The sequence below is a fragment of the Mercenaria mercenaria genome, chromosome 11 (genome assembly GCF_021730395.1).
Source record: "Mercenaria mercenaria strain notata chromosome 11, MADL_Memer_1, whole genome shotgun sequence".
Lineage (NCBI taxonomy): Eukaryota > Metazoa > Mollusca > Bivalvia > Venerida > Veneridae > Mercenaria > Mercenaria mercenaria.
This window is the reverse complement of record NC_069371.1, coordinates 69,444,009-69,469,176: the sequence shown is the minus strand read 5'-3', so window position 1 is coordinate 69,469,176 and position 25,168 is coordinate 69,444,009. Positions and strand designations below refer to the sequence as shown.

At 32.8% G+C, this 25,168-nt stretch overlaps 1 protein-coding gene across 1 annotated transcript in view; it reads left to right on the top strand.

Moving 5' to 3' along the window:
* The first annotated feature begins 14,173 nt into the window (after positions 1 to 14,173).
* The window catches only part of LOC123532488 (uncharacterized), a 41,584-nt gene continuing 30,589 nt past the window's right edge, over positions 14,174 to 25,168 (top strand). The window contains exons 1-5 of the mRNA XM_053518179.1: positions 14,174 to 14,326; positions 17,232 to 17,830; positions 20,026 to 20,184; positions 21,665 to 21,919; positions 22,138 to 22,258. Of these exons, the coding sequence (XP_053374154.1) occupies positions 17,309 to 17,830; positions 20,026 to 20,184; positions 21,665 to 21,919; positions 22,138 to 22,258 (1,057 nt within the window). The 5' untranslated portion in view covers positions 14,174 to 14,326; positions 17,232 to 17,308. The remainder of the gene's footprint in view (positions 14,327 to 17,231; positions 17,831 to 20,025; positions 20,185 to 21,664; positions 21,920 to 22,137; positions 22,259 to 25,168) is intronic.

Sequence of the window (25,168 nt, the reverse complement as noted above, 5' to 3'; positions counted from 1 at the left end):
CTTATCATAATTGTCCATTAAAACACCAGAAGAACATGTTTGAGGCTCTGTGTTGCCCAAAACTGACAGCCGAAATGACAGTAAGATTGTGTAAATTAATCCTTGAAAGATCATTAGAAAGAGTTTCCGCAAAACATTTTTTTCTCAAGATAAACATCAAATTCTCATCAATTAAAACAGTGTCATTTAATAATGGCTGGTGATTAAAACAATGTTTTGCTGCAATCCTTAAAATTATACACATATATCAGCAGTAATTTGGTAGTACTTAAATGATGGACAGGCGGTATAATTCAGTTTGGACTTCACATACAGTGTTACATCATAAATAATGTATTATTGAAATAACTTTGATTTTAAGGACTGGAACATTGCTTCTATCAGCTATGTAAAATGAACACAATTTTCTTGCGGAGAAGTGGTAAGCACATGGAACTTGATTAGGGCAAAGGAATCCTAAAGAGCTTACAAACTCACATTCAAAGAAAACACGCATTAAAGGCTTACTCTTTTATTTTTCAAGTAGAGTTGAAAAACGAGAATATTATATACAAGAAATACATGTATCTTTAAAAATGATGGTCGGCGAATTGTAATAAGGAAATAAGTTTATGAATTTTTCATCTAACATTCATCTTTCATCTAACATTTTTCAAATTGCAAAACTAAACACCGCACTTTACCAATTTAAATGGTTCTCTTTTAATTTTTCGCAAAGGTTTCGTAGGGTTGCAATTTTGTTTCGTTTATCCTTAGACGACTAATTACAGCAGTAGTTTGATGAAGATTCATGAAGCGGTTCATGAGAAGAGGTCATTAAACGTGTTTATATTTTTAGCTAAATTGGTCCCTATCCCCATTTGTAACAAAATAGCAGGAGACCTTACGATATTGTTACACATCGAGTTTGATAAACATCCATTTCATTTTAGTGGTTAATGCGAAGAAAGGCATATCTACTTTTAGCTATAGTGGTCCCTAATAGGGCCCAAGTTCCTATATAAATAAATTTGGAAGAGGACCTTATAATGATGCTCCAGACCAAATATGACAAAGATCCACCAAACTGTTCATGAGACGCTGTATAAAGGCATTTCTAGTTTTAGCTCAAGCAGCCCCTAAAAGGGGTCAAATGTCCCAGCTGAACAAAGTTGGCTGCGGGCCTAATAAAGATGCTACAAATCAAGTTTGATTAGAATACATGAGAAAAAATCAATTAAAGGATTTTTTTATTTATTATTTTTATTTATTTCTAAAATAGGCCAACTGATCCCGCTTTAACAAATGCATATTCGCTATTCATGAATCTTTGGACAATGACGTCACACCTATAAAAAAGTGAAGGTCAAGTAAAACATACAATTGTAATTATTTCAATATTTCTGTTTCATAAGCAAAGTTTGACCGTAGTCATATCACACAGATAAACTGTATGCAACGTACCTTTATTTCAGTGTAATGAGATCGAGTCATTATATAGCATATACATAATAAAACAGATTTCAACTGAGTTCAATATTTGCATTCCATACTAAAGAAAAATATTCATATATAATAAATCAGTTAAATAATTTATAACAAATATGTCAAAGCAAACAAGTACTCATTTTAATATGCAATCTGAATAAGTCACAAAAGCAAGAAACCTTTTCATATACAGACGACAATTGTAACAAGGAAAATCTTTTAAAAAGCACTTCTCTACATAAAAGACTCTTATCACACCCTTATTCATGTGATACGCAGACCGTATTCAGCTCTTTCTTTAATTTGATATATGTTGGTATTTGAACAGGTTTTTATCATATTTATTAAACTTACTTATCATTTTGAGATATATCAATATTCTTGCTAAATATACTGAGCCAAAGTTAGCTTTAAAACTGTGAACAGCGTCGTTTAGGATAACGTTCATTGGGCAGAAAACCATGATGTCTTAAATGACCGCGGACACGCAATTCAACCAGATGAAAGTGATATCTGTTGGGCTGATAGTCAGCACTCTATTCCATGTGAGATTTCAGTGACCCCAGTGGGGGCCTCAAATGTGACCAGTGACACAAATAACTAGTGTTGATCAATCGTGTATTCAAAACAGTCGGACTAGTGGGCACCCACCTGTGACTTTATCGTATGACTGTACTAGTGTATCTATATTGAATGGATATTACTTTTATTATCACTATAATCTGTACAACTGCCTACTACATAATTAATTCATTCATAAATTATTTCTATGCATTGTACAATGTATATAACGGGATTAACTATAATTGGACTTTACTAAATTGTTTAAATGCTGTGGCGTATTATCACAATTGTATACTTGAACTGTATAGAAATAGTATGGATTGTTCTTCGTTTAATAGCCTAAATACTGATGTTTTTTCACAATGCGTGCTTTCTAGCTATTATGGGATTTCGTTGTGGCACTTTTATTGCAGTAATTTACAATACTGGAATTTTTGTTTGGCCAGACAGTGTGAATGTCCTACTTATTACCCTACGGCATATTATACTTTTTTGAACAGTGACTTACACGTAGTAAATACGGGAAATAACTCTAATGAGCAAAACTCTTTTTCAATGCCAGTACGTAGCGGTCATGACGTTTCAAATGAATCAGAATTCGATTTATTCAATATTCTATCATTAAATGTATGCGGGTTAAAATCTAAATTAAAATGTCCCGAGTTTATTGAACTTAAATACAAATATTGTATTATAGGTTTGCAGGAAACGAAATGTGATGATCTAGATTTTATTGATATTCCAGGTTACGAGATTTTTATGAAAAATAGGAAATCTACAATGAGTCGCCGCAAAAGTGGGGGACTCGCTCTACTTGTTCGAAATGATATTTCTAAGCATATAGTTATCAAGGAAACCGATAGTAAATTGACTTTGTGGTTTATAATATCAAAATCCCTATGTAATACAGACAACGATATAGTCTGTGGAATTGTGTATATTCCCCCAGAGTACTCTGATTTTTCTATAGAAGACCCTTTTTGTGAAATTCAAAATGAATTGAACATGTTTTCAAGAAAATATGATACCATTTGCTTATTTGGAGATTTTAATTCGAGATCCAAAAATTTACAGGATTACATAATACTTGATACTGAATTTTTTGAAAGTCAAGACTTAGATGAACTCTGCTCTGAATATAATCTAGAGATGAGTATGTTCGATAGGTGTTTAAACGTAAATAGAACACGTATAAATAGCGATAAAATTTCTAACAACTAAATTACATGTATATTTTAAATGGAAGAACCACTAGGGATATTCCTGGAAAGGTCACGTGTAAAGGAACGAGTGTTGTTGATTACTATGTTTGTACATCAAGTCTCTTTAAAAATGTGTTGTCTCTTCAAGTATTGGAATTTTGTCCTTTACTCTCTGATGTTCATAACCCAGTCAAACTTAATCTACGATTCAATTTAATTGATACCACTCCTGGTCAATCTGATGAACAGCCGTCAGTTAAATTATGGGATAGAAACAAGGCAAATGAATTTATTAATAAGATTGATAGATGTAAAATACAAAATTTACAGCATACACTTGAAATTTTTGTACACGATACTAATATTAACCAACAGAGCGTAGATACAGTAGTTAACGATATATCGTCCCTATTTATAAATACCGCAAGTGAAGCCTTTGGCTATACTAAAATTAACAATGAAATGGAAACTAACAATAGTAAAACAGCCCCCTGGTTCGGGCCTAAGTGTAAAAAGGCAAGGAAAAATTTTCATTCTGCAAAATATCTTTATAAATTAAGAAAAAGTAACGAAACAAAAGAAAATCTTAAACGAAACGCATCTATTTATAAAATCACAATGAAACAGTTTTACAATAAACATAAGCACTCAAACATTAAGAAATTAAGAGATGTTAAAGGTAAAGACCCGAGAAAGTATTGGAAAATCTTAAACGGAAAAAACACGAATAAAACTGAAGCTGAATTAACGGATCTTTACAATTTTTTCAAAGAAATAAATTACAGTGAGGATAATAATTATAACACTAATAATAATAATAATACTAATGGTAATAATAATAACAATAATAATAATAATGATAATAATAATGATAATAATAATAATAATAATAATAATAATTACATTAACGCGGATATAAACAATTCTATTAGTGAAAATGAGATAGAATGGGCAGTGAAATCGTTAAAAAATAACAAAGCCGGTGGGTACGATAAAATAGTAAATGAACAAATAAAAGCATCTTTGCCTTTGATGAAAACTATATACGTTAAGTTGTTTAACTTGATTTTCGATACTGGAATCATTCCTGAACAGTGGACAATAGGAATCATTAACCCAATATATAAAAATAAGGGCGACATTACAAAACCAGAAAACTATCGACCTATTACATTGTTAAGTTGTTTAGGGAAAGTATTTACGAGTATTTTGAACAAAAGAATAACCGATTATGTTGAATCAAATGATATTTTAAATAACACACAGGCAGGATTCAGAAAAGGTTTTTCAACAACAGATAATCTTTTTATTTTGCAACATATTATTCAATATCTAAATAATAACAGAAAAAAATTGTTTTGTGCATTTATAGATTTAAAACAAGCGTTCGATACAATTTGGAGAAATGGCCTCTGGATTAAATTAATAAATGCTAATATAAATGGAAAATGTCTAAAAGTAATAAGAAATATGTATAATGGAATAAAGTCTTGTATAAAAGTAAATTCAAATTTTACAAAGTTTTTCTCGTGCAACATTGGTGTACGTCAAGGTGAAAATTTGTCACCTTTGCTATTTTCATTATATTTAAACGACCTAAGAGACTTTTTTCAGAATAACAGTAATGTACAAGGAATATTATTGCAAAATGAACAAAATACAAATGAGCTTTATAATTTGCTAAAACTTTTTATTTTGCTTTACGCAGACGATACAGTAATAATGGCAGAAACTGCAAAAGATTTACAAGAAGCATTAAATACCTATGAACAATATTGCGATACATGGAAACTTAAGGTAAATACCACAAAAACTAAAATTGTAGTTTTCTCAAAAGGTAGAAAACCGAACTATAACTTTACTTATAAAAATGAAATAATAGAAGTAGTAAACGAGTATAAATATCTTGGTATCTATTTCAGCAGAAGTGGGTCTTTCTTTAATTGTAAAAAACACATTGCAAATCAAGCAACTAGGGCAATGTACAGCCTAATAAGAAACTCTAACCGTCTAAACCTCCCAATAGATTTACAAAAAGATCTCTTTAACAAAACGATCAAACCGATTCTTCTGTATGGATCCGAAATTTGGGGATTTGGAAATATAGAGATAATAGAAAGGGTCCAACTAAAATTTTTAAAATATATACTGAAATTAAAACGGTCTACCGCAAGTTATTTTATTTATGGTGAAACAGGATGTAAGCCATTATCATTAGATATTGAAGAAAGAATGATCTCATTTTGGTCAAAAATATGTACCATTGAAGAAGGTGATACACCGAAGAAATTGTCGTATTTTGTATATAAAAATATTTTTCAATACTCCCAAAATATACCTGATGGGCTTCTCATGGTAAAATTCCCATGGCTTTATAATGTTAAATCAATTTTGATAAAATGTGGTTTCATAAATATATGGAATGAACATACTTTTCCAAATTCAAAATGGTTAAAATTAGCAGTAAAACAAAAACTAAATGATTTATTTTTGAATAACTGGTATTCTCAAGTAGATAACTCTAGTAACAGTACGTTTTACCGTGTATTCAAAAGATCATTTGGAATCGAACTGTACTTATCAAATTTACAAAACTCTTCACTATATAAAATGATTAAATTTAGAACAAGAAATCATAGGTTACCAATAGAAACGGGAAACTGGACAAGAATACCATTAAATGAACGTTTATGTAATTCATGTAGAAACAAAATCGGGGACGAATTTCACTACCTTTTCGAATGTGATCAATTTACAAATGAAAGAAGACAATATATTAAACCTATTTATTATAGACGACCAAACATGTTTAAATTGGAAAAACTTATTTGTACCAAGAATAACTCAGAATTTCAGAAATTGTGTAAGTTTGTCATAATAATATTGCGGAATATAAGAATGTAGCTAAACATATTCATTTTTTTCTGTATTTTGTATTATTTGATACATTATTTTCTTAAAATGTTGAAAATGTCCGATTTTTTATAAATGAAAACTACATATAAATGTATAAATGTGATTTTGTATTGCAGCCTCGTTTACATGTATTATTATTGTAAATACCTCATATTGCATGTTTTGTACATGTTTGAGAGAATAAAAGAGATGTTCTGTTCTGTTCTGTTCTGATAAAGAGTGAAAGAAATTGACACTCTCGTCCAATCAGGCAGAGTGTTGCATAAATCTTCCATTTTGATAAATTATCTATAATGCGTTATCTAGTAGTTTGATTTGCAAACTGAAGTCACGTGGCATAGGTAACCAATTCGTTCTTAGACGGCGTTTGCCGAATAACTGTTTGTAGATCCTTTTTCAGATTTGTTTAATGGGTACCATCAGATCTATTTATCAATAAGAAACTGTCAATGATAATGCATTTATTGTTAAGACTTGCATCATCAAAAGTAAGTATTTCTTTGTCTGCCAAAGTTAAACGTGAAATAAAAGAACAACAGAAAATGCAAAATTTGTCATTGAATTTACAAGTGAATTTGGCCATCAGCGGATGATGGATTTCCTGGTATCTTGTGAAATTGCATTGAAAGTTGACAGACACTATGATATATAGGTCATGAGTATACCTAATGTACTGGTGAGGTGATTGCAGAATTTTCCATATATAATGATTTCTGTTATACACAACATGAGAGTAACAGCTTTCTTATTCTTGTGTAGTGGCATAGAATCTAAGGCAAAACACATTATGTGGCCAGGGTACTGGCTTGCCTAGGATAAAACTCAGCAAACACATGAGTTCTATACACTAGAAATACGGTCAAATTGCAATATTTTCTTGTATCCGCCTGTTGTCCCTCCAGTTTGTTTAAATGTCTAAATGTTTGGGAACTGTTTGTAATTAAACCTTCAACATTTAAAGATCTGTGGTTCTTTTATGTATTTTCAAGCCATTTTGATATGTTTTTTTCAGTGTTTGTTGACTTTTGTGACAAGGTTTTTCATTTTTTTCTTCAAATCGCTCCTCGCCCGCTCCAAAAGTAGGTGAAATCCAAAAACAAATATTTTTATTTTTATTTCGCTCGCTCGCTCCTAAATTTTTTGGAAAAATTCCGACAAACTTGTTGAGTATAAAAACTGCCAAAATCACACAAACAAACTGCCGTAAAATCAAATAATATCATAGTTTCTATTGTAAATGCAAACGTTATTTCTGTAGCAAAATATAATATGTTCGCTGTTTCGGTATACAAATCGTAGAATGTGGCAGTTTGTTTCTTCTCACGTTACTGTGCCAATCTCACGCAGCGCTTACCTCGTCTAGAACATATAACAACTGATCTAGAAAAAATATTTTTTAAACTTATTTTTATATTTAATTTATGTGCAAAATAATGCCTAGTAAAAGTAATACTTTTATTAAACATATAATTGATAATGCGCATCGACATTATTTTGTTATAAATGAACATCATGATGCTGAGAACTATTGTTTATTTGATGAGCTAATTATAGACCGAGGTCATAAGTTATAACGAAGTAGTCGCTGGAATCCAACAATTACATAAACATTATCTAAGTGTTTCGATAAAAATTTAATTCGATATGTTGTATATTTTTGTTAACAAAGTCTTACATTTCGCATGATTTATTAGCTTTGTCTCAGCATATTACACAGTGTGTGTATTATGCCAATGAGTTTTACCTTAAGTTCCATTAGTACGGATATTTCATTCTAAGGGGCGAATTGACTTACCTTCGTTGTGTAATATTTTCTAATATTATCTGAAGGGATAACATAGAGCTACATGACATAATCATTTACAGAATCACGTAGAAATTATAGTATTCTATGTATTTTTGACAGCTACACATATTCAGATGCCATACATGTTATTACTGTTCTGCGTAAATATTAGGACTATTTTGAGGGCGATTGTTTACTGATTGCTTGGAGGACTATGGTATTAAGATAATCTGAACCGTATTGTTCATTCTAGGGCTCTAAAATCGCCCAAAAAGTTGACGAATAAATAAAATGTGATGTTGTGCAACTGGCGTTTCAAAACGTCAGAGCAGAGTAATGACCTTGCAAGTTTGTGTCGAATATGTAAGTGTTTGGCCTAGGATTACGAAACATCACAGGAATATTATTCAGCATAGGAAATTGTGCACCTGGGTTCTGGTAGAGATTTCACTAACACAAACAAAAATAATCGCCTTTGACTTAGTCAACAATTAGTGTTGCACGTATGTAAAAACAGTCATAAGTCAAAAACGTATTTGACCTAGCGTGCTGAAACAAAACAGGAATATTATTTAGAACGTGACGTTTTGCAAATTGGGTTTTGTTTGGATTTTTTTTTGGTAAGACCCTTTTTATAGCCCTTGATTGTCAAACAAATGCGTAATAGGGATACAAGTTTGTGTCTCATGTATCTAAAAAGACAGTCATATGTCTTTGGATGATTATTGTAAGCATGGTTGCACCCCTGGTGTTTTGTTTCGGATTTCACTCAATCAGACCAAAGTTAATGTCCTTGCTTTAATGAAAAATGCATATAAATGTACACATAAGTGATGCATATTTATTTGTTGCATATACCTTAAAATATTTCACATGGCGTCATGTAACCATGCATGAATACTATTCAACACTTAAATGTTTAGGCACCTGTGTCTTTCAAGATCAGAAATATGGCCCTTGACTTAGTAAAAAATAAACATTATGGCCATAAACGTTTGCTTCCCTTGTTTTTTTTACAATGTACTTGACAGAGAGTCATAAAACATTTGAGGATTATTTTATAGCGGATGAAGACGTGTACCAAGTGGTTCTTGGCTTAGTGAAATATACCGATATAAATTATCTATCTAATGTGTTGCCGTCCAGACTTTAGACTACATTTTACCAACAAAAAATGTTATATCAAAATATCACTAAATATATGAATTACAGTCAAACCTGTGTTAAAGACCACCTCTGAACAAACACCACCTGGCTCCAAAGACCACATGATTTGTTTCCCATTTTAACATTTACAGTGCATTTTAACCTGTGAATAAAGATCATCTCTCAATAAAGACCACATTTTGGCTCTCTCGAGGGTGGTCTTTATATACAACAGGGTTGACTGTATTGCTACTGTACAGATCCGTCTCTTATCGTAACATTAAAGTAATCCTGTCATGCACTAGAAAATGAGAAAAATGTACTCGAACACAATTTTAAGCTGTAAATGTCACAGGTGATAAATCAGTGTTTTGTGGCTATTGTTGTCAATATAAATGATGACAGCGGCTAGAAGACTGTTTACCGTCATTGTAAGATAAATAAAACTAAAATAATATGGATGGCAGTACGATGGTTGTTCCAAAACTCATACAACTTGAAAATATTTTTTTCATTAAAGACGACTTTGCAACAGCTTTAAAGTATTCCCCTTTATACTCTTTACACAATTTCAGACGCTGTATCCACGATTTTATCTTCACAAGGTACACTATTAAAGGTACTGAAAATAGTTAAACCAAGGGCTTTCTTAGATGTATATTTGTTTTCAATACAACATGTCTGTAGAACGTTTACTGACTTAATCCTTTGAAGAGAAATTTAAAAAGTAACACCCTGATTCATTAAAATCATATTTTACATTTTATTTCTCTGAAAGAGTGCGTTTTCCAATTACAGGACGCCTTGAATATCTAGTGATCTAACCACGATTTTTCAGCGTTGTCCTGGGTTTATAACAGTGCACAGAAGTCTCATCACGTGTTTTGAGAATATTTTAGATACATTTCCTTAGTTTTTAAATGCGACTGCATTTATGTTCTTCAGTCAATGTATGTGCTATCCACTGCGCACAAAATTTGTCAACTTTGAGCGTTTCTTTAAGATATAATAAACTCTGAATTAACTCAAACAAAATGAGCTAACTGTCGAGCTGTGGATTCAGCATCCTTTGGAAGTAGTTCTTTAATTTCGGCTACATTTTGTTTGGTTGTTGTTGGTTTTAGATGACCCTTCCCTATGTTTGTTTTCTAACTGCTCTTCTCCTGACTTGAAACATTTGTCTCCACTGAGGAGTGGTATGACATATTTATTATTGCTATAAATATCACAGACCTCCTCCCCTACCAAGTGCTCTTCTCCTAACATAAAACATTTTTGTCTCCAACAAGAAGCGGTATGACACTTTTATTTATTATTCCCATAAATATCCCATACCTCCTCATAGAAAGATTTTGTGCTAAAGCCAAGTTTATTAATCCCTGAGATAAGTCACGTTTTCACGATTTATCTATTTTGTTGGGTTTAACGCCGCGCCGACACAATTAAAGCTCGTACGGCAACTTTCCAGCTTTGATGGTGGTGGAAGACCCAAGGTACCCTCCCATGCATTATCTCATCACGAGCGGGCACCTGGTCAGAACCACCGACCTTCCGTAAGCCAGCTGTATGGCTTCCTCACATGAAGAATTCAACGCCCTGAGTGAGGCTTGAACCCACGGAGGCCTCCTCATGATTTTAAGAAGTGAACTTTGAACAGCTGTGTCAACTAAATGGACCGATTAGAATAAATGAAACAAAATGTACAACACATGTTATTCATATTCATACCAAATATGACAAGCAAGAATAATACAAGAATAATGTGGATGAGGAGATGCTTTAGATCCGGAAAAAAACAACAACAAAAAACACTGCTGTACCGTTTAGATATTAGATCATTGCGATCAATCGGTGAATGCGGTGACATGGAATTATACGATGATACATTACATGTGAAAAACTTAACTACATGAATCATGATTTTGAAATTGTAATTTGATTTTATCCCAGTCAGTGTATCCACTTTTAGCCTGAGAAAAACATGTTTATCACATGTTTGACGTCGCAGGAGTGTAGTAAAGTCATTCATTATATACGTTAGTAAAAAGCCGTATAAAACGGTCATTACGGATTCTATAGACGAATCAATTACGGCGCAGTATGTCATATGCGCCGTAATCATAATGGCCCCGGGTAAACGAAACGTCGACAGCATGCAACAACGTCATTATGGCGGGTGAAAAAGTGCTGAATCATGTTCAGATTGATTGTCAAATATTGATGGCACTGTTGATGAAAAAAATCAATACAAATGATGCTTAGGTCCTATACGTTTGTAGAAAAAAATATGTAAAATGAAAACACCATGATGAATATGAAGCTAAGGTAAGCCTATGTAATAAAGTGGTCAATAAACAGTTGGTCCTGCCTTCTAACCATATTGGTACACCTTGTTTCATATGGGTCCTAGATGTGCCATTATGGCAAGAAACCACAACCAAGCCGTATATTAACCTATTATCCATAAAAATGAAAAAAAAAACACTAGTGCAATAAAGCTTTTATAGTATAGGAGACGTTGGGCAAATTGACTTGTTTATATCGTACAAGAAAGTAGAATGTTTTGGGTTTCGACAGGAAAAACGAATATGTGATAAAAATAATATTGCATTTGTGACTTTCCACACTGAATTTATTAAACTCGTTGAATAAAATTGAAAAATTCAAATAATTTTTTTGCGCACATGATATTTTATACATGCATAAAATATATATCAATTTCATTGAAGTATGGTTTAAAAAGGCTATAATTTAGACGAATCTGATAGAAGACTCAGTTTTACGGCAACTGGTTGATATGTAACTGTTTTATGAGGCTATAAATTAGGGCGAACTTGATAAAAGGACTCAAGTGATCTAGGTTATAATAAGGAACATTTCATTTTTAGCTGGAACGAAATATGCAAAAATGCAGTAACATGAACTTTACATGTGCACCCTGGTTTATTCCCTAGTCAAACAACAAGTATAATTTCTAGGGTGTTGGATAGATTAACTTCACATCCTACACTTCTGTCTGGACTTCGTACCTTGCTATCAAGGTATTACAGACTGGCCTGCGGCCAAATTCAATAGGTACCTTAAACCAAATGTCAAAGAAACATATCCGTAGTGTTGGTAATTAACCATTACAAAAATGTATTTGATAATTGATATAGCAGGTTTATAGTTGGTTCGATCCTCGGGCGGGGCGTATGTTCTCCGTGACTATTTGATGAACGACATTGTGTCTGAAAACATTAGTTCTCCACCTCTGACTCATGTGGGGAAGTTGGCAGTTACTTGCGGAGAACAGGTTTGTACTGATACAGAACCCAGGAACACTGGTTAGGTTAACTGCCTGCCGTTACATGACTGAAATACTGTTGAAAAACGGCGTTAAACCCAAAACAAACAAACAAATAATAGTTAGCTGCATATTCATCTTTCAGAAAATGTGGAATGTCAGAACCTTTTTACAAAGAGCCACATTAATTATGATAATTGTATCGTATTTTTATATCTAAAACGGACATCAAACAAATACTAGTATTTCAATAACTTAAAAACTCTTTTGAATACATATTAGGATATAAGCTTAACATTCTTTTATCATTTTACAATCAAACATCTCTACTTCTCCCTTTAGAAATAAAAAAAAGTTGTCTTTGTTGATAAGTGATCTCACAAGTCAATTTGCAAAATTAAAGTTTAGCATTTATGATTCATCGAGACCTTAATAAAATGTTTTGCAGTAGTTGCATTAAAATGGATCTTAAGCACATATTTCATTGGATACCCCTTATAGAATTTCTTAAACACTTGGACAAGAAATTAAATTTGACCAATACAAGTGTTAGCTTTTCTTTGCATTACACGTGTAAGTATTTGGTGTTTATTTCGGTCTCATCAATGAATCAAATCTTATGTTATTATACACTTAAAACAGTATGATAATCATGAAAACATTGCTATTCAATTTATGAAGAGACTTCCACAACACATACTATGAACAGAGTAGATCGGTTTACCCTAGTAAGGCATTGTCGCGTTTCTTCTCTGATTCATGTAAGGTGATTACCGGCATGCTATGTTGTTAATATTTGCTACGAATGCCTTCGTAAATCTGCTTAATAAATCTTGGTTTAATTTTTTCACAACTGCCATTAAACGTCATTATTTTATGTAGGTAGCCTAGATTCGTATTATTTTATAATCAGACTCAGGGACATGTAGACATGTAACAACTTCTGCATAATTCGTGTCATTTGTACATTTGATACTCTTACTTGGTGCCCTTAGGTAAAGAACTTACACATAATTGGTATTCAACATAAGACACAATTAATCCAATCTTTATTCTGTCGCAAGCGGAATTTTAAAGTCTAAGCGGCCACCAAGTGACGTAAAAAGAACAGCTAAGAAAAACCTAAACACTAATGATTAAAATTGTATTAATTGATGACACTTATTGTACATTTCAACTAGCTGTGCGATATGCATTACATTGATATATAAAACTTGTAGAAATTAGATTACCAATGGAAATTAAACAGTGGTAAAATCGGCTTGACTGAGTCTATTAACGAGAGACTAAAAAGTATCATTTCTTCGACAAGTACATTTTCCTATTTACATGGATACTAGATTCAGTGTCGGGACACTTGTTAAAATAAAATATTGTTGAATAAATTCATATTCCAGTCTACAACAACGTACCACTTACCATATAACTTGCAGACATCTGAATTAATGTCAAAGACGATGGTTAAAGAGATCATTTAACTGTAAACTAAGACGTTATATTGTAGCAAAATATATTTCATATATATATATAGAAGTAATAGATCTGACAAAATACCCATACAATGCGAATTTCTTACTAATATAATACTTACTGGACAGAATTTTTTATTTTTGTTATTTTCTCAACTTTGGCCACCGATTCAAAAATCTAAACATCTTGATTTTCGATCTTTTCAAATATAATTTCATACCAAATGTACCAGGTATGTGTAATGGAACAACCGATTGAAAAATTTTGGCCCTATATCAACAATGTTCTCGTCTCATTTTAATTGTTATCTCGTATCCAATGGCACACGTTAGAGGCGTAATCGTGACAACACTTGATGTCGCAATAAAAGGTGTGCCATATAAACTGCGCATTTCATTTTGGTTAGGAAATGTACCGAGTCTTAAATGTGTTGTTGTGGTCCGGAAAAAGAAATAGTGAATGTTAAATTTAGATTATGTTACTAAGAAGGTAAGAAATTTAATGTATTATTTTTTCAAACAAACGGCATTTTTTATTTTGTTAATCAGTAAGATCACATTTTTTATGATGCAGACATATGTGGTCATTTTAACTAGTAATTCATTGTTATATATTTATAATACCTTCTCATATTAGAGTAATGGTGCGCGCACGATTAAGGCTACTCCACAATCTGAAATTAGAAATTCATGTGGAAAATTAGAATCCTCAAAACAGCCTGGGAAATGCAAGGCCACAAAAAATATTAACGTTTCATGATATATTTATTTTCAAATCAAACTAATAAGTACGACTCGTTACTTCATGAGGTTATAAAATTTCGTTAAATAACGATAAAAATACGTTTTAATTGTTTAAAATACACTTTCCTATACAAATCTATAGTAAAACTGTTTATCGATAAACGTTATCGGGACGGCGGATAGTGTATATTCAAGGGAGACTACTTTTGCCGATACTACTGGTCAATGTATTGGAATGTTGGCCATCGCTTTACTTTTTTAAGAAAATCTTGTATAACATTCTAATGCGCAGAACGCATGCATCGTTTTTATTCAAAAAAGTATCGCCATCAAGTTTGATTCAAAAATATCAAATAAATGATGGCTGTTTTATCTCGAATTTCCTGACTGAAGAATATGTTTCACCTTACAGCATGAAGTATCCGTTAAGTATAGTTTTGCATTGTCCGATCTTCTTGATTTCACATTTAAACAATAAACGCGATGTGTAATCTTAGATTTTCGCTTTACACAAAAAGGTATTTTCACTTGAAATCTGTAAGCATCCACTGTCAAATACCAATGAAAGATTTGAACTTTTTCAAACACAAAATCAAATATCCCACTTTTCCAAAAGCTCGGAACATTGCGAAACGTACTGAATGTATAACTAAAATAAAAAAAACCCCCAAACATTTTAGAGGTGTTCAGGGAACGATAGGTTTCAGTTTCAGCCGAACAAGACATTTCAGAGTATCATGAAACTGACAATGTGTCAGGTTAACCAGAATGAAATTATTATAAATGGAGAAAAGCTAATTTCATTATTTTTGCGTCCTGTAGAAGGCAATTGCTTTGCGTCTTCAAATGTATATTCCATAATTATTTGTATATAAAAAACTGAAAGATAAAACAAAGCAGTTTCAACTATTTTTTAAACACGTAAAATTAAAGACATATACTATCAAGAGACTTTAATGAGGATACGAGGTTAAAAAAATCACGGGAGTCTCAACGGTCTTAAAATTTAACCAAGAATATATGAGCCGCACCATGAGAAAACCAACATAGTGGGTTTGCGACCAGCATGGATCCAGACCAGCCTGCGCATCCGCGCAGTCTGGACAGGATCCATGCTGTTCGCTTTAAAAGCCTATAGCAATTAGAGAAACCGTTAGCGAACAGCATGGATCCTGACCAGACTGCGCATGCGCAGGCTGATCTGGATCCATGCTGGTCGCAAACCCACTATGTTGGTTTCCTCATGATGTGGCTCATATATCATTATATCTTCGTTTTGATGCATTTAATAATGCAATAATATCTCAGTGTGATTTTACGTAACTAGTTGGAACGTAGTTTTCAGCTATTATATATTTTTATTTCTTTACAAACTGAGACTATTTCAAGTATCCAGACGTACAGAATAGCACAGTTGAACATGGAATGGACAAGTAGATTGTTGATAAAGATGTTGTTTGTTTACCAAATAATAATAATATGTTTAGATGTTTTGTTCCCATACTTAAAAGAAGATTTGTATGTATATGTGTAATATTACCGAGCCCACCAGGTCGTGAGTTCAATCCTCGGGCGAGGAGTATATTCTCTATGACAATTTCATATTAGATATTGTGCCTTCCTCACTGGCCTCTAATTTTATAATTGGGGAAGTTGTCGGTTATTTGCGGTGAACAGGTATGTACTGGTACAAAGTCTAAGAACACGGTTAAGTTAACTGCCCGCCTTTACATAACTGAAATACTGTTGAAAAATCGCTTTAAACCAAAACAAACAAGTAACATTACCGAAATGAATATTTCAAAGTCTTCTCTAGATAAATGACAAGAGAGGATAAGTGCGCACTGGTGAATAGCAAGACTATTATTTTAAAAATTCACAAAAATTAGCTTGGCAGTATATTGTTTATGATTATATATGTATATATGTATACAAATCATTCATGTATAAAGTCTTGGATTCTCCTTCACATTCACCGTCTTGATTATGACGTCACATATTTGTTTGCATTAAGACTTAATTGTAAAAAAAAGATTGTTTGTTTCCGGTAACATGCTAAAAATATAAGGTACAGTAGTGAGGTCGGTAAATGTTCTTTTTCAGATTTTTTTATTAGGTTGGATATATTGGGAAATAGCTTTGTGTCACAACTTAATTCGAATAAGGAGGCTTTGCCTTTAGAGCATCGTTAAATTGATTTCAAACATCACTGACCATGTATAAAGCAAGAAAACTAAAGTTTTGCAACTTTTTGTAAAAAGTTGAAAACACCTCATCAAAGCCATAAACACATTTAGTGTCGGGCAAAAAAATAGGATAGGTCGGGATACCAGAAACAAACATGTTTTTACGCCTTATTTACATTTCTGGCTTTCATAAGAAGCAAAAAAGAAATAACTCAAAGATAAATCCAAGCCGCCCAACCCCTCCAGAATTTCAAATGGCTGGCCCCTATAGGGGTAAGGTAGGACAGATAACAACAAACTACGAACCGGATTATAAAAGGAATCAAGTAATAAATACCTATAATTTGATACTGTTCCTGTAAGTTACGTAATGCAAACGTTATCACGAATATTCTATTGAAATAAAGAAATACTACAAAGGATTCGAGCTGTATTCATAATTAGATATTTTAAATCACTTTTCAGGTTTTAATATTGCCATGTGTGTAGGACGTACAAGATAAAGTGTACATGTGTTTGGGTGAAGTTCTCAGAAACTGACAATGTCCAGTCCTAGTAAAATAAAAAGTAAGCCGTATAGAAACTGGGTGAGAGGAGCCCTTGGTTTGTTCTATCTACAAGAAGGTCTCTACCCTTTCACTGACCGTGTTGTTAAAGCAGAACAAGCAAGAATCGTTCAAAATCTGCCGCCATGCACGAATTGTGCTATAGAAAACATTCTCCCAGATCATGCTAGTAGGAAAGACTGTTTTCAGAGGAATAAAACTAAATGTAACTGTAGAAAGAAGAAAACAAACAAGAACTGTGCCACATGTAGCAAGATCTATGATGAAATAGTTCTAAAACACCGTTTTAGGGAGCCGCATTGGGTGACCGATTGTTCTACATGGTACAATAACCATTGGCAGTTTGCAAAATGTTTCTTGACAACCTCAACCAAAGGATCAAACAATACTGCTGCCGAAACTGATGCTTCTGGGTTACTCAGCATTATTATAAATGGCGAGTTCTTTCAGTCAGAACTTCAGTGCATTATTGATCCACCACATGATATATTTAGTCAGGTAGGAACACATAGAATATTATCATTTTCGACTTTTAGATAAAAATTGAGCTTTTACAAACAATTGACCGCAGTATTTTGTCGTCTAAGTGTAGACTGTGAAATAAATTCATTATTTACCACAGTATTGTTGTAGCTGTCAAATGTGGTTGACAAATCCTTAAAATCCTTTCCTTTCGCATGGCCTTCGTATGGCCAAATAGACATTATACAACATTTCTTCTTAATAATCACTTTTATAAGTGCGCTTAAGGTAGTTCTGCACGTTTGGATCAAAATTTTTTCTACAATGTAGAATTTGATTAAACACTGATTTTTCAAAACTTCCGAATATACTTAGAAAAATCAGCAAATAAAAAAGATATGGTCGTGTGCTTGATTTTTTGCTAGACTGATTTGAAAAATTAGGACATCATGCCAGTTTTCAGAATGGAAGTCTATGGACAAATCACAATTTTCATAACATTTTCGCGAATAGAATTTTTTCTACAATGTAGATTCTAATGAAACTTCTCACAGTCGTAAAAAAACATATGGCCTATAATATGGTGAAATAAAATGTATAAGTCCGTATGCTTGCTTTTGAGATATTTGCCAATAATTAAAGTGACCCACACATTTCAAGCTGGTTTTAAGCAATTACTTTGAATTATTTAACGTGTCAGATGTTTTAATATCATATTTTAACTTTAGAAAGATAGTTACGCTGCCATTGTAATGAATTTACTCACGGGTAGCCATTAAGTCATGAAATGATTTTCATTTCCGTACGCCGAATCCAGGCTTTATTCTACGTTTTCCGGATAAATGACGTTACGCCATCACTTCCGGTTTAACAAACGTGCAGAACTACCTTAAAGGAAGTTTTAAGGAGTAAATAGGATACAGCTTATTCTTTACCAATATATTACTTCTTGCACATTCATTAAACAATTGAATGAAATACAGCTGACGGAACTACCTTGTACCTGGCTTCTGTATTATTGTTGTTCTGTTATAACACTCATAATAGCCCGGCTTATAAGTCATTCGAGGTATAGAAAAGTGTTTAATTCGAATTAAGATCTACGTATGAATTGATTATTACATGAATACGAGGTTTAGTTCGTATCCACAAGAAAAAAATACACAACGTTTAGAATAAGCAAAATATGAGGCATCTCTCCCGTATGTGTGAGCAAATTTAAAATGACCCGAAAAGGCATTTATAGTCGGAAGAATTCTAAATCGATATATTCTAATTATGAACACATTCTTCCTCTTTTTATAACTCTATTTTATGGAAAAAATGTCTTTGTTTGAAAACAGGAGTTTACGAAATGTGATACGTCGTTTTAAATAATTTATGCCTGTTCATACAAATTACTCCAAAAGTAACCTTTCTTTGATATTTCTTAAAATAATGTAACTTTGAGGAGCTCTACATAGCCTAATTGTTTTGTCACCAGATTATTAGAAATTTCGAAAAGGGCGAAAAAAATTTATACGTTGTTGAACATGATCAAAATAGTTTTACGTATTTAATAGTCCTAATGATGACGTTATAAAACAGTTTGCCCAAGCTTTCATGGTTGAGGATTTGAGTGTTCCATATCCAGAATTTATCTTCTGATATTGTTCTTTAAGAATTGTATTATCTTAAGTCTCTACTAAAATGTGCAAGGTGCGGCCATATTTTAGGATTTATAAGCCGGGCTATAACCAAACTCAACCATATTTAATCTACAATTTTAACGTGGCTCGAGTATTTTGTCAGTTCAATAAAGATTTTGTGATAAATATGATTGAGGGCACGGACCGGTGATAGACCATTCTGACGTGAAACACGACGTCAAATAGCCATTTGACGTACTTTTCATACTCTCATTACTACGGGCTTGGGTGAAGTTCAGAATAATCTTATCATATAGAATGAATAGCACCATGGCCTTCTCTGATATACCATGTTTCCACGTTCAAACACTACTATCTGTGCCTACTGCGTATCTGAGCGCTGACCTGTTGCAAATAAGACGATTAGCAACGTAGAAGTAATAACCCTGCCTATTTTATAGACAAATTAAAAACGAAACTCTGTTAATATGAATGACCTTTAGTGGGTAATTATTTTGATTGATGAAAATAAAAAAGGTATAGCTATCAGAGTAGCACATATCATATGACAGAAATACAGGACACTTTTCTATCTTTGTACAGGTAAGAGAGATGCGAAACGAAATTCTCCACAACTCTACACTAGATTTGACAGATCATGACGTGACAAGATATCTAGAATCTATGGTATCAGTATTAGAAGACAAGACAACATTAAGCAATGATCCAGCGGCTCAAGCAGCAGTAAAAAAGTTAAAAGAGGTTTGTTGAAAAAAACAAAAAATAGGCTAACGTGATTATTAGTACCCTATCAGTGGAACACCGGAGGGAACTATAGGAATACCCTCCGTCTGTCCGTCTGTCACCCTGATTTTCTAGCCGCAAATCCGAATCCTTTAAATTGCTAAAAAGGTGTTAAAGATAGGTTCATAAAATTTGGTGTGTTTATAGATGGGATTATGTAGATTTTGCACAATCATGATTTATACTTGTATACTATAGGTCAAGATCACTATTGAAGGTCAAGTAAAACTTTCTGCGCCGAAAATTTTATATGCATTTGATGGGTTATCTTATTGCTACACACCTCCGACTCTGATTCGTCTGTAAAAATTGGTTGGTGGTTAGTGCCGGTACGAACGTTTCCCAATGCAGAGATATTATTTCAACACCAAAATTTATGTGTGTAAAGTCAAGTTCAAGTACGGTTAAGTAAAACAGTGTTTCCACTCCATAACGTTTATATACGCATTGACTGATTTCTAATTATTATACAGAAATGCTCATCCATGAATAGACTGTGTGTCGCGCACAAGACCCATGGTTGTCGGCCAAAGGTTAAGGTCAATATTGAAAGTCTCTATGTGCATTGGTAGATCAGTACTGCATACATATGTTCTCCATGATGAGAGCATTTGTCGCGTACATGATCTATGCTTGTAGGTCAAGGTCGCATTTGAAATTTAAGTAAAATAGTTTTCCTGTCCCAAACTCATTGAATCATTTTAGTTCTAACACTTGCCAACAACCAGAAGGGACAATCATTAACAAAGTTTTCAAATTGTAGGGGGCTTCGCCTCTGCAATACTCGGTCACTATCAAAATTCCAAATTAATTCCGAATATTTCAAACATCTTTTTATTCCTTTTAATGTTTAATTGCTAAGTTAAGTGAACGGTTCACTCGTAACCACAAGGCAGAGTCATAAAGATAGGATATTATAAATAACACCTCGCTATATGTATTAAGCATGTTTTATAGGACGCCATCACTGCCTTTTGTAGTCATAAAAATGAAAATCTATAATTATGTCTGTTTTTATTATTTGACGTTTCGCTTTTTTTGCATGTTGTGTAAATATATTTATGTCATATCACGATAAGTTGTGTTTTGGTATTTGTGACATTCTGGTGCTATTGATTCTGTCATTATTTTCAGGATGTAATCACTATAGAAATTAAATCTCGTCTTTATTTTCAGTGAATATTGTGCTACAATATTGAAACTGTTGATCTTTTAGCTTATTTTAAATATTTGAGATTCCGGACGACCGCTTTGAAATTCTGTTCTGGTCTTGTATTGCTTCATTACACATAATATTTTTTATGCATACAGAAACTGTATGATTCACATATTGATATGAAACAGTTAAGTGGACATTTTTGCAAAATTTTATGACCATCTTCTTTGACAAGGTTTAGTAAGCGTTCCAGACCAAATATTTCCTTGATCGATTTTACAGATTCTTCAGGACGACGTAATCGTAGCCTCAGCTGAAGAAGCCAAAGCAATCCAATTTGCAATAGATGCTATCACAGTGGCTAAAGAACAGGCTGAAGAGAGTATAAGCAAACTAGAAAAAGATAGTCTTACAAAAATAAATGCTGCAAAGAAAAGAGCAGTAGAAGAGGTGGCAACTACAGTGTCCGGAGAGATTGAGGAAAAATATGAACCAGCAATAAAAAAACCTAAACTAGGAAATGGAGACCATGAAAATGTAGGTATTTTTGTTTAGTGAAAACTTACGTTTTATCATGTGCATACTGAATCTAAACAATAGACTGTCACTTAGTTATTTGGTATAATTTAGCAAATTTGTTTGAAATTATTAAACCCATCTTATTTATGAGAAAAGGCATCACCTAATGTATATGCTACTGTAAAGGAAGTGTATTAATTAGTTTTGATTGCTATATAAATGTTTATAACTTTCAGAGATTAAAAGCAGTTGAAGCGGAACAACAAAATTTAAAAACAAAACAGCTTGAATTGGAACAAAATGTTGCCAATCTGAAAATTCTTAAGGAAAAGAAGGAATATCTGAAGCAAACAGAAGGTAATTTAAATTGTTTAACAATATATGAAAATATATGAAATTAATATAACTCGTGTACACTTTGTTCTAATGGGGATACATGGTCAATTTAGTGGACAATTTAGAGTCCACTAGATCTTAAAATAGCAAACCTCTTTTTTGATGAATCGCTTCATCAAACTTGGTTATCTGTAGAATCACTGAAAGGACGTCTTTTAAAGGTGGTCAATCACATTTAATCAACATTTAATGACATTTTTTACTTTTTGTATATTCTGGTAGAGAATTATTTAAGGAACAAAAAGACCAATTACATAGAATTAGATTCCTAATTGAAATGTATATTTTATTATTTTTATAAAATTTTGTAATTACTCCCCTTTAATATGAAAGTATATAAAAAGCTGGGTATTTCTTTTTATTTCGATACAATGTCTAGTTTTACATTTGCATTTGATAGACATATCAACTATTGAACAATCTGAACCAAAATGCAAGTTTTAAAGCTGTGTGTAGCTTCTGAATTCATTTACTTCCAATCTATCTTGGTTGCGCAACCAAGATAGGCAAAGGGAGGTAATAATAATTTTTCAAACTTGCGTTTCTAATGAATTCCATCTAAATACATAATTTTTAATGCAAATATTTTACAAATATATTACAATATGTCTAATATTTATACATTTCCTTAGGCAAAGTATGTTTATCAAATTCATACTTATGATAAAATAACTCTATCTTGGTTGGGCAACCAGGATAGGAAAATGAAATTTTAAAAATACCTCCATTGAAAATCTAATTTGTATTAAGTGTTAAGTGAACATAAATGAGTGTAAATGATCAGATGCTAAAGTTTCGAACAAATCCGTTACATGGCCAAAATCTGATTATCCACCTTTAAGTTTCCAAAGTTCAGATGTTGGTGTATATAGAGAAGAAGCTTGTGTATGCAACTCCAACAGTCATGAAAGGTTCTGCTTGAAAGTTTCACAAATGAAAGGCCTTGCTACAAAAATAGCCATTAATAATTTTGCTTTTTAAGATTTCCTGTTGTAATATTAGAATTATGGCTCTTTCTTACATTTACAAAAAATAAGCTATAGTCAAGAAATTTGCATGTCCAACTCCTCAATCCTCATACAAGTTTTGAAGTGGATAAATGAATTCTGAGTCTTATAGGACGGCGTAGTGTGTAGGTAATATCCGTGTTAACGATAATAGACCATTTTCAAATATTTGCAAACAAGATGCAGGAGTGATATACATTGATCAAATGCAATAGAGAGAGAAAAATGATCATGTGTTGGTTCTGTTTGCTAGAAAGGGTTTTTTACTGCCGAAGTGTCTTAGACAATACAAATCTGAGTACTGTTTCCCAGTAGTTTCCGGACCCAAGTAGTTTTTTGGACCTTTATAGACTTTAGGCCGTCGTTAAACATCTGGGTAAAAATGTCAAATCATCTAGACGTATGTTGCCTTACTTCGATGTAATTGTTTAAACAAGAGATTGTCAACTGCAGGGGAATTCCAAGCCACAGTGCGCATTTGCAGAAATTGAGCCCCCCTTGAAGGAAAACATCATTCAAATGATGCTCCTATTTGCAGACGATACAGTATAAACATTCTGGTAGTGATAAAATAAAACAATGAGAGTCAGAAAAAATCGACCTATTCAATACTACGGCATTAAATTATCGATTAAAAATATTTATTTACTTTGTTGAGTTTAACGTCGCACCGAAACCATTGTAGGTCATATGGCGACTTTCCAGCTTTAATGGTTGAGAAAGACCCCAGGTGCCCCTCCTTGCATGTGCAACACGGGCGGGCACCTTGGTAAACCACCTACCTTCCGTAAGCCAGCTGGATGGCTTCCTCACATGGAGAATTCAACGCCCCGAGTGAGGCTCAAACCTACTTCGATGAGGGGCACGTGATTTGAAGTCAGCTACCTTAACCACTCGGCCAAGGAGGGCCCCGGCCACGGCGCCCCCGATTGAAAATAGGAACCAAAATAGACGCAGATTTACCTAAGATACTGTCTGTTAATCAAATGTTAAGCAGCAGTGTCTATGTCCGAGTGGTCAGGACGTGAGACCAAAAATTTTGAGACCTGTCGTGTTCAATTTTTTAAGTTGTTAATTATCTTAAAAGTTCTTAATTTTTTTTTGTAATATTACAAGTCCGCTCAAAACGTCCCGTCATTTTTAGCGTGACGTTGCCAGCGTCATTCAAAAGTAATTTGCCGTAACTTTAATGAGCGTATTATAAATCTAGTATTTATTAAATTCTTGAAATATACTCTTCAAATAATTATCATGCTTTAGACATATGTTTAAATTTTGAATATATATAACAAAATCTTAAGTATTTCCTTTTACAGTAAGGTTATGTAACTGTTAAAATGAAAGGTCCGGAAACTACTTGGACTAAATGAGATAATAATGGAATTAATTGCCCCTTTTGAGGCCTCATCTACGTTTGTGTTATGAACGCATACTTAATATGAAAACTGCAATGTTTAACAGAAGAACCCAGCATTTTTGTCTGTAAAAATATCATGTTTCTACATTTTGTTTGGCTGTAATTGGCAAAAAATAGCGATTTCGGTCTGGAAACTACCGAGAAGCCAAAACAGGAAACAATTATAGTTGGTACAAATTTAATATAAATGTTTTCCAGGCTGACAAAGTATTTTCTGTAAATATGTATATGATCATGCGCTATATTTCGGTAGATTTATAAATTTGCCGACGTGTAGTTTGATGTAGAATTAATAAAATTGTTTTAAAAACTTCTATTTAAGAATTCGATATATTTGATACTTTTTAAGTATTTTTATTGACGTGTAAATTACAGTTTCTGTGGCAAATATTTCAGCGGTAACTTCCAGTTATATTTTTGCCCTTTTTTCAAGAAAACTGTAGCCGC